We start from the raw sequence: 16,293 nt of genomic DNA, 5'->3' as shown, positions 1-16,293 counted from the left end.
AAATATCATAAATAATTCACACATACGGGCTCTGATGCTGCTATGATAATTGATAATCCTGATATAAGAATGAAGAACAGGACAGGAGATTTGTCAACTTAACCTTTATCAAGGCTCAACTTTTGCTGAAACCACAAAAGTCGGTCAGTATAGGTGACTTTAAAGTTGCACAGTGTTTGTTAAGCATGCTGAAAACTGTCTGCTCCGCTGCCATCTTTTGACTGCTTTGTGTCATGAAAAAACCAAGAGTTCTTTGCCCTGATACTGTCTCCTGGCTGTTTTGCAATCGAACAAACTGAGTTCACTCATGATTCCGTCTGCTGGGTGTTCTGGCTATAAAGGACAGGAAACTCCAGTTTTCTGTCTTCTGCTGGCCGCTCGAGGTAAAAACATGTTGAGAATTTTGTTTTGGTCCCATCTGCTGGATACATCAAAGCATAGCAGTAAGGATTCGATTCAAATCATGATAGAATAGAAATCATTTAATGTTATGCCATGACGAGTAAGTCACACATCTTGTGAGCTTCTACAGAATTATTCCTAAACATCCATGTAGCAGATGTTGAATACTAATCATTTGGACTGAGATGTGCGGAAATATTATCAATTCAGTCTTTTATGCTAATCGTTTTCTGAAAATCTGGTTGACTGTGCTGGATTGGTGTGGTCATTATTAACGCAGACTACTGGTTAACAGAAGCAAACCCATAATTTTCGACACCAGACAATTAAAATTGGGTACAAGGAAACAAGCAGTTTCATTTCAGTCAGTCACCTCTCTTGCAAAGCACCTAAACCAAATCATCAAATGTTGTTCTTTATAGGAATGGTTTGCTACAGCCATCAATGGATAACTGATTTTGCTGATAAATTGGTGCCATTGAAGAAGCTGATTGCTTCAGCCACAGCAAACTCAACCACCTCTCTACTGGACAGACAAAGCAGCTCTCGGCTGACTGGTTTGTCCCCCTGGAAACAGACCTTACATCAGCCTCGGCGCTTGTTAATCCCAAGTATGCCAAACATTTTCGCATGTACTTCTCAAAAAAAAAAAAATACAAACACTGTTCTTACTCAGCAGTATGATTTCCATAAACAACCTGCTGAAAGATGTATGCCTTCCTGTTACAACGGACTGGCTCTAGCAGTGTTTGCTTACCAGAAAGCTTCATATGTCACAAAAGTCCATCTAGTGGTTTTACACCTCTCATGCGTTTTACAACTTGACAGTGCAACCTTTTGTCATAAGTCATCATTAGCCAAGAGGACATGATGCCATTCTCTTCATTCTGTTGAGAGATGTAACACAGTTAATCCTGCCGACTGGCTCATGTTGCCCAGTCTATGGGAATTCGCATAACTGCTCTATCTTTTCAACTACTAGTTTGTCTCTGGATCCACTTGAACATTCTGACTTTACCCTTTTCAGTGGTGGTTTCTGTTATCACGTCTATGTGGTACAACTGCAGGCTAAGCAATTGTGACGCCCGCCCCGGAACACTTAGACTTTTATTCCATTGTGTCTTATGCATATCACGCCCATCTTCTGGCCAAGTAGCTGAGCTCAAGGCAATTACCTCTTATTGTAAGACATCCTCTGGCAGATTATGCGCTATATCAACTGAAATGATTCTGATTACACATAGTGGTTGCCACACTCGGGGAGACATTCAGGCCTACAGAGGATTCACTATAGTATCTACATTGTTTCTAAAGGTGACAATGTCGCTGATGAAGCTGCTAAGCAAGTTGCAATAGCTATATGTTACTCCTGGCACTTTCACAGTCATGTGATGTGGATGATCCATGGTGAGATCCTGTGATGCCTCTGGTGGATCTTGTCTTGGCCTAGCAGGCAGTTCCAAAGAGGAGAAATCTGAATAGTTTCGTCAAAGGGCTATTAAGGACCCCATGCTATTGTGTCAGGTAGCAAGCATTAGGGTCACCATATTTATTACCCATTCTAAGCTATCTTCTCGATGAATGTGGATATTGCAATCAACATAATCACAGAAAAAGCTGCACTGCACCAATAGGTCAAATTTCTTCACCAAACAACCAAGTCAATCATATGGTGATGGATTTCATTGACATGGGTAAAAGAAAGAAGTGTTAATCTAATTATATTCAGATGGTGGACTGAAGCTTGTCCAATAGCCAAAACAGATGCAACGTACATTACTAAGTGTAATGAGATAATACCAAGGTTTTACATACCTGAGAGCAACAGCTTAGCTTCAATGCATGAAACAGACTTAGATGTGTCTATCAATCACAATCAAAAGGGATGGCAGAAACAGCTAATGGCACAATAAAACATGAGCTTGCTCAAAACTGCAGCAAAACTAAGCTGGATTGGTTCACAGCTTTGCCACTAGCACTAATGAACATGTGTATGCAAACTGGCAGACCAATGCTTATATCCTACCTCACGGGCCCATACAGGACCTCTGCTAAAGCAGTTTAAAGCTGAGATGCAAAGTTATGTCTCATGACTGACTGCCATACACCAAGCCTTGTTCTTGCAGGTGAAGGGTGCCGCAGAACAACGATCAAGTGAAATCACTTCGGATGCCAGAGAAGTGGGACCCTTAGGCTGGGTGCTTTTCCAAAATGTGAAGTATCCCCTCAGAGTGCTTCATAATATGCATGAAATCTGGGGTAGAATTTGGTCAAAATGAAAGCAGGAGAGATTATCTTCATCTTCATAGACCAAGAAATTTGTTCCTTTTTTATACTCAAGAAGGATGAAGAAGGATGGTAAGACAGGCCGAGGAGAAACATTATAAGTCAATGGGCCAGATAAAAAAAGGAAATCATTTATTGGTACCATCTGTGGTGGCAAAGTCTATAATGATTATTGTCATCCTTTGTGTGTGGGGCATATTTGGATAGGTAGTGTCTACGGATACGGGTCCGTATCCGTAGCCCACAGGCTACGGGTACGGCACTTTCCATTTGCCAGACAGATACGGACCCGTACGCGAGTCTCGCGAGTCAAGAAGCTGCTAACCACTGCAAACTGTTGAAAGGTAAGCAAAGGTTAAGGTTAGGGTTAGTGTTAGGGTCAGGTTTAGGGTCCGTACCTGTCGTACCGATGCTACGGGTCCGTACAGCTAGCGTCTACCGGGAGTCACGTGACCAGATCTCGCATATCTGATTGGCAAATGGCAAGTGCCGTATCCGTAGTCCACAGGCTAAGGGTACGGGTCCGTACCTCTAGCAACAACCATTTGGATATGATAACCTTAGAGTAGAGTGGCAGCTTAGTTGTGGATTCCATTTCTTTAATATCAAAATCATATGGCAGTAGCCAGAAACAGTGAAATGAGCACAAAGCCATTTAAATACATAATGAATAAGGAATAATATTGTGTGATATTTACATTCACATACATATAGTCATTGATGCATACCATATATGTCGTTACTGAGGGAGTATGTGAGCAAACTGATCGTCACTATCATCCATCTGTCTCACAATTCAAAGCCAGGTTCTGGCTCAAATTGCACTTTATGTTTACTGCAGGTCTGTAATCTCCACATGTCTGTGCATCGCATTTCATTTGACAGGGACATGCAACTTGGTATTTTGCCCTCAATCATGCGTTACGTACCTGGGCTGAAGAGAGAGAACCCAAAGTAATGTCACTTTATCAGCTGAATTGCAGTATGATAGCAGCATTTAGTCATAGTATAGCTTCCTCATGAAAAGTCAGCAAAGAAATATCATCGTTACTCATTTGAATTTGTATTTCATGTAGGTCAGTAAGCAAAAGCAGAACAAAAACATTGTCACTGTAACTTTTATTCATGTCTACATGCCTGTTCACCATCAGCTCAGAGGTAAATGTTTGATTGCTAAAGCATAGCCTGTGAGTTTCCCCTCATTTGAGGTTTCACACAGTCAAACAGTGAATTAGGCCGTACGACTGTTTGCTCAGATCCCCTCTAGGTGACAGCTATGTTTCACGGTCATCTAAGATCAGCGGAGATAATGAAGACTTGTTGTTCAACAGCCAGGGGATGAGGTCTGACAGCGCAGGTAGAGAAGAGAGTCGATGTGACATTCGAAGGGAAATGTGGGAGCCAACAGGTTTATGCTTAATGCCTATACGTAAAATCTGTTTGCTATAGTCTGAATGTCCTTAAAAACCCTCGTTTGTTACAGACGTTCGTTGAACTTTCTTAGTCAAAGAGTGTAATGGATACAGACATTAAGGTGCAGTTGAGAAAGAGTGGGTCAGCGTGACCCGAGGCAGGGTATTTGGCTATGCTTAATCGAGCAGACAGGATGAGAGCTGCAGAGGTAGCGGCAGGATGAAATTCTGGAAATAGCGTGAGACACACAGATGTTTCACTCCCACACTGCATCCAGCAGCACAGTATTAGTGTGAGAACTGTCAAGGACACAAACACCACTTTTGTCAGAGTTACTGGAATCCTGTCTGAGATTGGTGAGTTCTGTCAAAACTGATGAACTTAGCTGGTGCACATAGATAGCAAATGTCTACATATTAGGGTTGTACACTATTCATACCATCAATTGATCCTGGTTTATTGTATCTGATTGGAGCAATAAATCTACCGTGAACTGAAGACTCTCTCTCTGCTGTCATTATTTCAATAAAAGTTGTAGTTTATCCCAAACAAGCAGCTGAATCCACAAGGGGACAATAGTAAATGCTTGGTTATATGACATACTGTAGTTCGTTATACTCAAATCTTGTATAACTGCCATCTAGATACAAATGCAATATCATTTTTAATACTGATGGATTAGATCACTGATGAAAGGGGTGTTTGTCATATAAAACCAAAAGTGACTGCAGTTGTCTTCAGCTCTGCAGAGTTTCTGAGTGTCTTTCAGCTCATTGTTTTGGTTTTCGTAGTTGTGGTTCAGTCTCACTGCTCTCATTAAGTCCTATTTAGTCACAGCAAGCAGCAGTATCCAGCTCAAAATCTCTGATATCCCTCATTTCACACTTCCCAATATGAAATGATGAACAAAGATGGTGCCAAACTGGTTAACATTGTGGAGCATTTAGCAGTTAAATAAACATATTTCCCTCAAGAACTTGTGGAAAACAAAACGGGCTAAAACCAGAGTGAAGTGGATCTTTATCTTTGCCTGAAACAAGGCAAGAATTTCAATGTTGCACGTCTGGTAAATATTAGTGATGTCCTGAGCCAATCCAATCAATTTGCTAAGCCACTTAGCTTACCAAATCCGTTATTTCTCCCCGTGCTTTCTCATTAGCGGAGATCAGTGTGCAAAACATTCCAGAAGCAGCTTCTCATTTTATCTGGCACTGATCATCACTTTCAAATGGCAGACACTGCCAGTAGTAGGTCCTGGCGGCTGATGCAAATCAGTCATTCCATGAATAACTTGAAGACAAGCCAAAATAAAACTTGCCCATTGTTGGGTGTGAATGTTCTCTGCAGTGCTCTGCCAAAGATTGCTTATGAAGTAAAAGTGCTTCAGTTGTCCCAACAACTCAAACAGATGAGGAGTCTTTTCTCTAGCTGATTGCACCACGTCACTTTTAGGAATCACATTCTTCCAGTTAAATGTTTTTCATTTCAACAATAATTCAGGCTTATAAATAATAATAATAATGCATTTTATTTATATAGAGCTTTTTAAAAACTCAAAGACACTTTACAGAGGTAGTTAAACATAATCAGAAACACAGAATACAGGATAAAACAGAAACAGTAGGGAAATACGATATAAAACAATATGGAAATAAGATATAAAACAATAAAAAAGTTGTGATAAGCTTAATAGCTTTGAAACACAGCCTTTGATCAAGTTGCTTGTGAAAGTGTGGCAATTGTTAAAAGGCTGCACCAGTTAATTCTGTGTGCCAGGCATGTTTAATCAGCAATAATGTAAATGTAAGTATCAGATTAGCCTCAGTATCAGCGATATTTAACGTTAAAGGACTGGGGTCAGGATCCGGTTCAAAATAATGTGATCAAGGGCATACTTAGCATATGGACAACTGAACTGAATTCATAATACCTTATTAAAGAATGCCAGTGAAGTGATTAAAGCTTGTGTCAGTTAGTATTGCTAAGAAAACAGCTCTGTTTGACATCCGCAATCCACTGTGTATTTTCAGAAAATTGGAAACCGAAAGTAATATAAGCATAAACTTAAAATACTTTGTTGATTTTCTTGATCTTGACCCATTCCAAAGCTGGCGTTTAAGTCAAAATCGTTCATGCCACCATTTCTTAGTGTTTTTTTTTTAAATAAGCTGTACATTTTCAGTCTTAACTTTCGGCGTAATAACATGAGCATAAATTGGTTTGACCAAGTGTTGGTTGCCCATCCAACCAACAGAACAACAGATCTGGTGTTTGAAGATCCCCTGGAACCAACCAGGAGACCATGCTGTCTTCTCCATTTGTTGCCATGGTGACCGGATCCAGCCTCTGCCTTCAGAAATTTAAAGGAACAGCTGCAGAGGCACTTTGCCGCAAAAACTTTTTTGCCATCGTCCAGTTTTAGGAAAGGTGACCGTCCCCTGCTTTTGTTGAGCAAAACATGACCTCATACTGCTCATTCATGTCGACTGACCAAAGAATCTGTGATCTCTTCTGACTGCCAGCTAGTATTTGTCCATAAGTTCTTTATTGATTGTGAATAATTCAACATATTCATGGCTTTTCAATTCATTTCATGATGTTGTTGGTGTTTGCATCAAAACACCTCAGTCACAAATAAATCTCAAAGTTGTCAGACTGTTGGCTGATTACAAATGCTCTCTCTTAACTGAGGTAGAAACCTGATAATGTACACAAGTCATGCATTCACTGAAATATTTACCTTCTTCTATATCCTTACTTAGTTCTGGTTTTGATAGTTCCAGTATGCTACACGGATAAGCACGGTGGTTGATATTGATTTTCAGATTGGTAGAATTGCTTTTATTCTTAAGGTATGAGACTGATTTACCTCTGAGACTTTTCACACTCGGAGTCTGAGTATTTTTTATGCATCCGTTGTTGCCGCTTTAAGATGCACTCACCGGCTGCATACATTTTGATGATGAAAAGTGCATTTCAACTTTGTCTGACCTGAGAGCTCTCATACTAAGTATGTGTGCATATGAGTCTGCATGGAAACATAAATGAAGGTGCGTAAGTTTGTGTGTGTGTGTGTGTGTGTGTGTGTGTGTGTGTGTGTGTGTGTGTGTGTGTGTGTGTGTGTGTGTGTGCGTGTGCGTGTGCGTGTATGTGTAATAGCGATATGTTGCCATATTTATATTCATAAGAAGTCTATCCAAGCTCTCCCTGACCCCCTCTACCCGCCAAAGGAATGCTAAGTTGTGATGGTGTGGAATCGCATATCAATGATTGTTTGGTGTTAATATTATTTTGTGCACCAAACTGTGGATACTATGAAAACAGACGGTGGACTGATTATAAAATTGGAAGATAGACATTCAGTTTAAGCTTGATCTGTATGACTTTAGCGCTTCTATATGAAATATTTATTTATTATAAAGGCAGTGTAATGACTGTATAATTTGAAATGGGCTGCTCATAGCGATGAACCCGCAGTGAATTTGTAGCTCTACAGGGATCTTTAATGTCTTTCAGCTACTTGTTTTGATTTTAAACTCCATAAATCAAGCAGAAATATTGAGTTAAAGCTGGTGAACACAGTGAAATATTTAGCAGCTGAATCGCATCATGTTTCTCTTAGGCGCTGGTGGAGACCAAACCAGAGGAAAAAGGACTAATATTAATTTGGCTGCCACAAACACACCTCCATATGAATACTATTTCCTTTATGCCTGAATAGATATTCAGTTTACTGCCCGTTTCTGCTGTTCCCCGGTATACAAAAGAGTTAGTTAATAGCTAATGGTTTAAAGGCATTAGAGGAGATTTAATTTCCTACGACTTTGAACGTAGCATGCACATGCGCACATACAACCGCTCCCTCACTCCCCTCTAACCTCCCCCCTCTTAACATTTACGAAGAAACGCCCCCCTCCAGAAACTTCCGTAGCACTCATGAAGTTGTCTTTTACGGCTGGGTCCCCCTGGATCTTTATCTGCCATTATGTAAAAAAAGATGAGCAAAACAAGTCGCCAGCTAACTACGAAGCTATACCGAAGCAACACATACAGAAAACACGTAAGTCCAAGGCGTACGTAATCTACGTAACTAGGCCTGAGCCGGAAGATTTTTGATTGACAGGAAAGGGAGCAAACCAAATGCCTCGGTCCGAGCGCGTTGATTGGCTGATGTTTTTCAGGTCCTGCCATGTCCACAGTTATTTTTTTTAATTTTTAATTTTTTTTAGAACCCATACATACAAGTCCACTAAAGGTCAGTATATTCATTTTATGTGAATCAGACAAATTAAACAAAAAAAAAACATCCTCCATAATGCCTTTAAAGGGAGGCTTACAATGAAAGCAGCTTTGAAGCCTATCATATTTATGCTAGCAAAAAATGTGTAAATGAAAGGTATACACTAATATCAGAGATTTGTTTACCAAATATGATGCTGTCAGTCAAAATGCTGCCAACGCACACATGCCGACATGTATGCCCACACACACTCTGCTGTCTCCCATCCATGCAGCAAACGCAGGCAGTTGAGTTGAGGTGTGAATTACCCAGACCACTAGAGCAGAAACAAGTAGAGGCGGCTTGCCTTGGGATAATTGAATTATTTGTAATAGCACGCCATTAAAAATAGATTCTGTGTTGCAGTCTCAAACGAAAGTAATCAATCAAAATATGTGATAAAGCAAAGAGTGATATAATCTGGGTCACCGCTGACCCAGACATCGACACACCAGCCTTAGCCAGCACTGGTAGAAGAGACACTAAAAGTTAGCTTCCGCAGTAGGGTGCCTCATGTGAGTTTGAGGTTGACAGTTGTATTGCAGCAATGTACACGACGCTGCAACCTATTTGTATATAAAAGAAATCAAAAATTAAAAAAATAGAGCTCTTTAAGTACCAGGTAAAAATAATAATGAAATAAAACAAAGAATGCGTCTTTTCCAAGTTTGAGCACTCCTGCAAACTCTTTCTATGTCTAAAGTGTCAGTGTTTTTCTATCCTGGCACAGTTAATAGTGTATATGGGTTCCTATGTAGCATCCAAAGGAATAAATTAGGCTTGTTAGACGTGTTCTCTGGACACGCAGTCAATCACACCACCCGAAACAATCTTCCACAGTCTTGCCGGACTGGGCCTGCTATGACTGAATCCTTCCCGAATCTTTAGTAAAGCTCTTGATTTGGTAGTTCCACATGATAAAAGAAAAAGCAAAAAAACTGGCTACAGAAATGGTGCAGGAGAGTGAAACGCCATATTCTTTTTCTATTTAAGGATATACTGTGATTACCATGAGGTGAAGAATCACATATTGTGACAGCAATTAGTGTTATATCATTAACAATGAAATATTTAGCACTGGAAAATGAATTATTTATCACCCTCTGTTATGCATCACTGTTTGTCATAAACATGGATTGGTAATTTTTAATGTGAATTTTAATGACCAAAATCAGTTCAAACACAATGTGGTTGTTTTATGACCAATTTAGTTATTATACCCTACCACACTGTATGTCTTTAATGTTAACAGGACACGTGCCTAAAAATGCTTCACCAAATTAATAACTGTTTAACACGCCAACGATTTGTATTAGCTGCTTATCAGTTATGGTCTTTTAAAACTCTGCAGTGATACAGTTGGCACCAAGATATGTTGAAACATTAGACAACATTTTCAGACCTTCAGCTCGTACTTATGACTGTCTGAACTCGAACAGCAAACATGGTATGTCTTCTCTTCTTAAGCCTGGATTATCCTCCTTCAGGCAAGCAGACAGACTCCATGGATGTATAGTTGTTACTATTGTGCTGCTTTTTTCTTGTCAGCCAGACTCTGCCTGGAGGATTCCATTTCATACATGCGCAGTAGGTAGTATCTACATATATGTAATACATACTGCCGAGTTTGCACAATATTGCTCTTGTAAGGTAGCTGTTTGGACTCTAACAGACTTTGGAAAATGACAAAATTTGCAACATGCAGATTCTGGTAGACAGTCACTTACTTGCAGCACACAAGGTACACCAGCCTGAAGACCCATGTATGGTTTTGACGGTTTCCTCCATACACATGACTCTTTTCTCTTTACAACATGCACAGCCTACACAAATGATCGCGAAGTCCCTCATATTGAACATAGAACCCCACATGGGGCTCCTGGGGCTTTTCTGCCTTAGTGGTACTCCACTAAGGAGTGGTTTCTCATTCACACATTCCCACACCAGTGGCGACAGGCAGCGGCGCTTGCCTTTGGGAGCACCTTTGGGTTCAGTGTCTTGTCCCAGAACACTTGATGGGCAGAGGATTGAACCGCCAACCTTGTGATTAGTGAACAACCCGCTCTGCTATCTGAGCCGCTGTGACCATAGATTGTGTAGTTGAACATGACTTTTTACAGAAAATATCCACCGGTTACAGTGCCGCGTTAATGTCATTATTTACAATGTGACTTGGTCGCAGTGGGTGGACAACACAGGACTCTGCTTGGGCACCGCCATTGCAAAGTATGTACAAACCAAAGCTCCTCCATTGTTACCTAAAACAACTCAGTTAATGAAGAATTAAAAGGTGTTGATGACAAAGAATCTCCTTGTAGAGTTTCTCCTCTAAATAGGGATTCATTTTAAGCATTTTTTATTGGTACAGTCAGCACACACAGATGACACAATTACAAGGTTTGGGCTGCACGCAGACATCTGCAAAGGGATCTATGCGAACCCTAACTGACCTAAGTAAATTATCAAATTTACATCAGATGTAACCTTGCCGACCATACGGACATGCAGATTTGGAAGGAAGCATGAATTGGCCTTTACGGTGGAACCTCTCGTCAATGAAGTTTCAACTCCCTGCAGTTTAATAGAAGTTGTCCCTGTCACATTCATAGGTGAAATCATAGCAAAAGAGCAGCTTATAATACGGATAAATGGAAGTACAGTTGGAAGTTGCATGACAACAGCACACAGATAACAGTTAATTATGTTTCCATTAGCAAGTAACATACAACTACACCTCTAAATGACGTATATACACCAATCAGGCATAATTTTATGACCCCCTGCCTAACATTGTGTTGGTCGCCTTCATGTTGCTAAAACTCCTCTGACCCAGAGGGACATGGACACAGGACTGCTAGGGATGTCCTGTGGCACTGAAAACTGTGGGTTTTGCAGACTGCAGGGTGGGACCTTCCTAGATCAGGGTTATCCTGGAACATCCCACATATGCTCAGTAGGATTTGGATCTGGAGAGTGTGGAACCCAGGTGAACACCTCAGCTCTGTCATGCTCCCTTGACTACTCTGATCAGTTTTTGTGGTGTGTCGGGGTGCATTATCTTGCTGAGGGTGGAAACCGGCATCAAGGACTGCTGTTGCCATTGGGGTTTGAGGGGTTGCTTGACCTGCAATGTTTAGGTGGGTGGTAAATGTCAAACATCCTCATGAATGTCAGGACTCAAAGTTTCCCAGTAGAACATTGCATTATAACAAGATGATCAATCCTAATCCTAATAACCACCTGTCAGTGGTCATAATGTTGTGGCTGATCAGTTTATATGTTTCATACAAGCCACATTTGCTGTCATTGATATTGCTTGGTCAGTCTTCAAATTTAACAGCAAGCATTTGTCACAAAATACGTGTGCTTTTTGAAGGACTTTTAGTCTCGACAAAATCACATTTAGACTGTTGATGAGTTGTCGGGGCAACCAAGGTTCAAGTCCCAGAACAAGCATCCATGTTGTTGAACTCTCCTTGAGCAAGACGCCCCACTGTTTCCAGACATGCAGTGGTGCAGCGGACCATCTGCGATGTGGAGGGGCAGAGCGAGCACATAAAGAATCCCTCACAGAGTTATCACTTTAAATTGCCCTTGTCTTTTCTTGCTTCTTGTGACTGAGTAGCATGTTTTCTTCTATAAGAACACCTCCGTTAAATGCTGTAGGTGTAAATACATCATCTTCCCATCACTTGTTTGTAGGCCATGTGAATGTGAGCCCAGCGGGAGTGTGGACAATTGCTCTCCTCTGAATGGACATTGTTACTGCAAACCAAACGTGGAGGGACAAAGCTGTGACAGGTGAGTCATGGGTTTGTTGCTTACATCACACATGTACATATGTAACCTCTGGTTACCAAGGCAACTTTTAAAACCCTGCACAATACAGCAGCTGAAGCCATCACCAGTGATTTGTCAGTTTATGTTACAGAATGTAGTATTTTAGAAATAGCTGATCATGGAAAATATTTTCCAAAATCTGAAGTAATAACTAAGCACATTACTCTCAGCAGCCGGGCCGGGTACAGAAAGAAAACAAAAGTGGGTTTTTTTTTATGAATTTGTTAAAAGATTATTGCAAGCTTTCAGGCTGTCCATCATTTTGGCTACTAGGACAGTGAACACGACGGTTACAATACGCCAATAACCAAGCCTGTGTTTCTCCCTGTCTGTTTCTATCCTGTTTCTCTAGGACACAGGATCAAACCGATAAACTCACTATGACATTAGCAACACACACAGCCCTGGGTTTCCAACTGCTGAATTATTCTGTGCTCCCTGTTTGTTGACTTTTTTTTTGCTGTTTTCACGGCTCGTTGAGCAAACCCCTCTCCTGTGTAATGTGACTTGTGTAATGGCTGATTTCTAGTGGTGTTCCTGTCCCACCCATATGCCAGTAAGTGTCTGTGGGTCAGAGTTTAGGGTCCTTGCAGCTGAGCTCCAGTCTGTCCCTTCTTCCTCCACACTGCTGAGCTGAAAACAACCTAAAGAGATAGTGAGAAAAACACTACTGCAAGAATGTGGTAAATAGCTGCAATCAGGTGTGTGTGTGCACCGTCTGCATGTTAATAACTGTTTATGCTCGAGGGTGTGTATGTGTGTGTGTGTATACCTACAGATGCAAGCCAGGATTTTTCAATCTACAACAAGTCAACCCAGCTGGCTGCCAGCCGTGTTTCTGCTTTGGCCACTCGCTGGCCTGCTCCTCGTCCAATCACTATGTTGCTGTCAACATCACCTCTGACTTCATTGAAGGTATTTTCTAAGGCTCTACATCCATTAATGAGGTTCCTTTGTAACTGTGGGAGCTTTATTACTCTGCTAATGGACAAACAACATTTATTTTTCTCCCTGCGCTCTGTTCATTTTGCTACTACCGAATTTGGTTGTGCTGTGTGGATTTAGTTGTGTTCTTTATTTGCAGTGTGATGAGCTCTTTAACTTTATTTAAACTGCTTTTTAGGGAAGACGTGTCTTGTGTTTAATGCACTAACAAAAAATAAAATCAGCTGTGGATAATAAAGCACAAAATCATCTGAGTACAACATCAAAAATTTCAACTCTGAGTGCAGAGGAGAGTAGCTATGATTCATATTTTCAAAATGTCTTTTGCTTTCAGATCAGGATGGCTGGTTGGGGGAGTTCTTCGGAGGGCAGGAGTACCCCCTGCTGTGGAAGGAAGGCGAGGTTTACCTGCTGCCTCTTACCGAGGAAGACATAGGCTTCTACAAAGCCCCTGGTGAGTCAGAGAGCAACATAATAGAGATTTGCAGTCACCCATCACGTTAGGTTGTTACTTCAGGCTCAATGAGTAGCTTACATTTCCCAGGGAGGTATTTCATATTGTTGGCAGTTATGTTGTTAGTTAATAAAACCCTCTGGTTGTTGCTCTTCCAGCAAATATGTACATTTTATTAGTGTTAGTAGAGCTTGTGTAATATCCATAGCTTGTTCCTGTTGTTTCTTAGTGAGATTAATCAGAGACTTTGGCAGCGGGTCATTCAGTGGTTATTCTGACACCATTTCTTCCAATCCCTTATCAGAGCCATTAGAAGATAAGGGAATAAGCTGGCCCAGCTACAGGACTTAGGGTCCATTTCTATCAGCCGCCCCAGCAGCAAAGGCCTGATGGAATTGGATGTCTTGGCCATGCTGGAGAGGCAACAAAGTGAAAATTGGCTTGGTTTCTTCTTGTCTCCGCTAAGTCGGTTCTAGGCATCAACTCGCAGCCCCTCCAGCCACCATGCAGTCCGCAGCCAGAAGCAAAACAGGAGCAATCCCATTAACTCTGCATCCTGGAGGTTTAATGCCCAAAACGCGCGATCACAGAGAACGGCTCCATTTGGAAGCATCTTTTTTTAGAGACGATGAAAAGCTGAGAGCTGAAAAGAGATGTGACAAAGCCTGGTGGTCAGGCATAATTTGTAAAATGTCATTATAAATGCATTAGTAAGTCATGGATGCGCAAGTTTGGCTTTGCAAGTGTGTGTGTCCATGTGACTTGTGCATAAGTCCATAATTAATGATTGCATGCTCCACCATATATACAGTATATATATGTGTGTGTGTCTAATTATAAATGTATATAGTTAACAGTGTATTTTAAAGTTGCTTTCTTGTTCACAGAGTCTACAGCAACGTCTCTGTAGGCCACAACACACAGATTAGTGGCCCAACTGGCCAAGAGCAGCTTTGTGACATCCTGCTTATCTACTTCGCGCAGTGCTTGTTTATGTTGTTTCTCCACATAATAAATGCACACATCTATTGCCTTGCCATCCCTATTAATGATCTCATTTTCTCTCCTTTTTTTTTCATAGTGGTGCATGTGTAGAGTCACTTTAAAGATTAGACCGGAGCGGCAGCAGCTTTGGAAACAGCTCCGGAATTCTCTCTCGCACTGCCACTGTCTCTGTTCTTTTTACTTTTAATTTGCGCTTTGCGCTGAAATCCCTCCACTGTGTTCTTCACCAAAGTCGGAGATAATTCTGAGTGACAACTCTACGTTGAACATCATACAAAACGCAATTTCTGTGATTGCCATGAATGTATTTGTCGCAGTAGTTTGCTTGAGCTGTCACATAAGGGACAGGGTTCAATCATCTGTTATTTTATTGAACTGGTAAAGAGAAAGACAGAACTGTTTGGGATTTGCATTGCTCACCCAGCTCCAAAAATATCAGCCATTGCACGGCCGAGGACAAAGACATCACAGATATTTTCCTCAATAGTGTTTGACAAGGAGTTGTTGGCCAGGCAGGGGTAGTTTCAGAAAGTATATGAAAGAAAACAGGGAAAAGAATTGTACTGCTCTCTATGATAATCAGGCCAGCATGACACAAACACCAGAAATGTCCCCCCGTTTTCACTGCATGAATACGTTTTCATTTTTGTAAACATCCTAAATTGCCCTCCCTTCTATTTTCCTTTCACTCCAAGTGTGGCAAGCAATAAATTAATGTAGGTGGGCATTTGTGAAGGTGTATGTGTGCATGCAATGAAGACACGCTTCCTGTGAAGCATTGCCGTTTTTTCCCCTCCTGATCCTGGACATCTGCTTGACAGTTGACACAGGCGGAGTTCAAGTCCCAGCGGTGACTCAACAGACTGAACACTTGAGCGCAGCTGCCAGGAACTATCATAGACAAACATGAAGTACCTCCCTAAACAGTTGCTTTGACCTGCCTCCAACAACCGTGGTCAGCACTCGAATCTGCTGGACAGTAACTGTGGCTGTCTTGGCTGAGCAGTGTTTCATGCTGAAGGGGACATCATCTAGCGTAAGTCCTTACAGCCATCTGTTGAGAAGCTTGCAATGTTGATCCTTTTCATATCTCCAGTACAGGCCAACCTGCTAAGCCTGAAGCAGCAGGGAGACTCAAAGTAAAGAGGAAAAGACGGAGGAAAGAAGCAAAGGAGGGCAGAATTTTAATGAAATAACCCTGTAGTAGGAGGAAAGAGAGCAGCATATGGTTGCTCTTGTGTTCAGTTGAGGAGTGAAAAAGAGAAAAAGGAGATCCATGAGAGCAGCCTCGGGCTACCTGTCATTCTGAGTCAAGCTGTAGTTGCAGCTGAGGGCCTCACTCAACCTGAGTGCTACCTGCAACCAAGTTTGCATGTAATTCAATCTGGTGGTCCCTGTCGTGTGGGGAAAATATGCAAAACAGAAAGGAGATGTAGCAAAAAGGAAATGAGAAAACCAAGTGGAGGGATAGAAAGAGGTAAGAGAGAGAATAAGAAACAGAGAATAAGGGGTAGAGGCAAAGTCAACGAACTTACAAGGTGAAGGAGTGATTGAGTGAGACTCAAGTGGGGAAATCAGAGTTCAGTTTGCTAGAAACAAACTGACGGTGTCTGAAGAAATCCCAGATGACAATCCTTGACGGCCTGCAAATGTTCTGTCTTTTGCATAT

General features: G+C 41.4%; 1 protein-coding gene across 1 annotated transcript in view; it reads left to right on the top strand.

The window, feature by feature from the left end:
- The window catches only part of lamc3 (laminin, gamma 3), a 135,435-nt gene that overhangs the window by 53,425 nt on the left and 65,717 nt on the right, over positions 1-16,293 (top strand). Inside the window, exons 7-9 of the mRNA XM_022214516.2 lie at positions 12,083-12,181; positions 12,999-13,135; positions 13,500-13,619. Coding sequence (XP_022070208.1) covers positions 12,083-12,181; positions 12,999-13,135; positions 13,500-13,619 — 356 coding nt within the window. The remainder of the gene's footprint in view (positions 1-12,082; positions 12,182-12,998; positions 13,136-13,499; positions 13,620-16,293) is intronic.

Source organism: Acanthochromis polyacanthus, chromosome 18 (genome assembly GCF_021347895.1).
Source record: "Acanthochromis polyacanthus isolate Apoly-LR-REF ecotype Palm Island chromosome 18, KAUST_Apoly_ChrSc, whole genome shotgun sequence".
Lineage (NCBI taxonomy): Eukaryota > Metazoa > Chordata > Actinopteri > Pomacentridae > Acanthochromis > Acanthochromis polyacanthus.
This window is presented reverse-complemented; position numbering and strand designations above follow the sequence as displayed.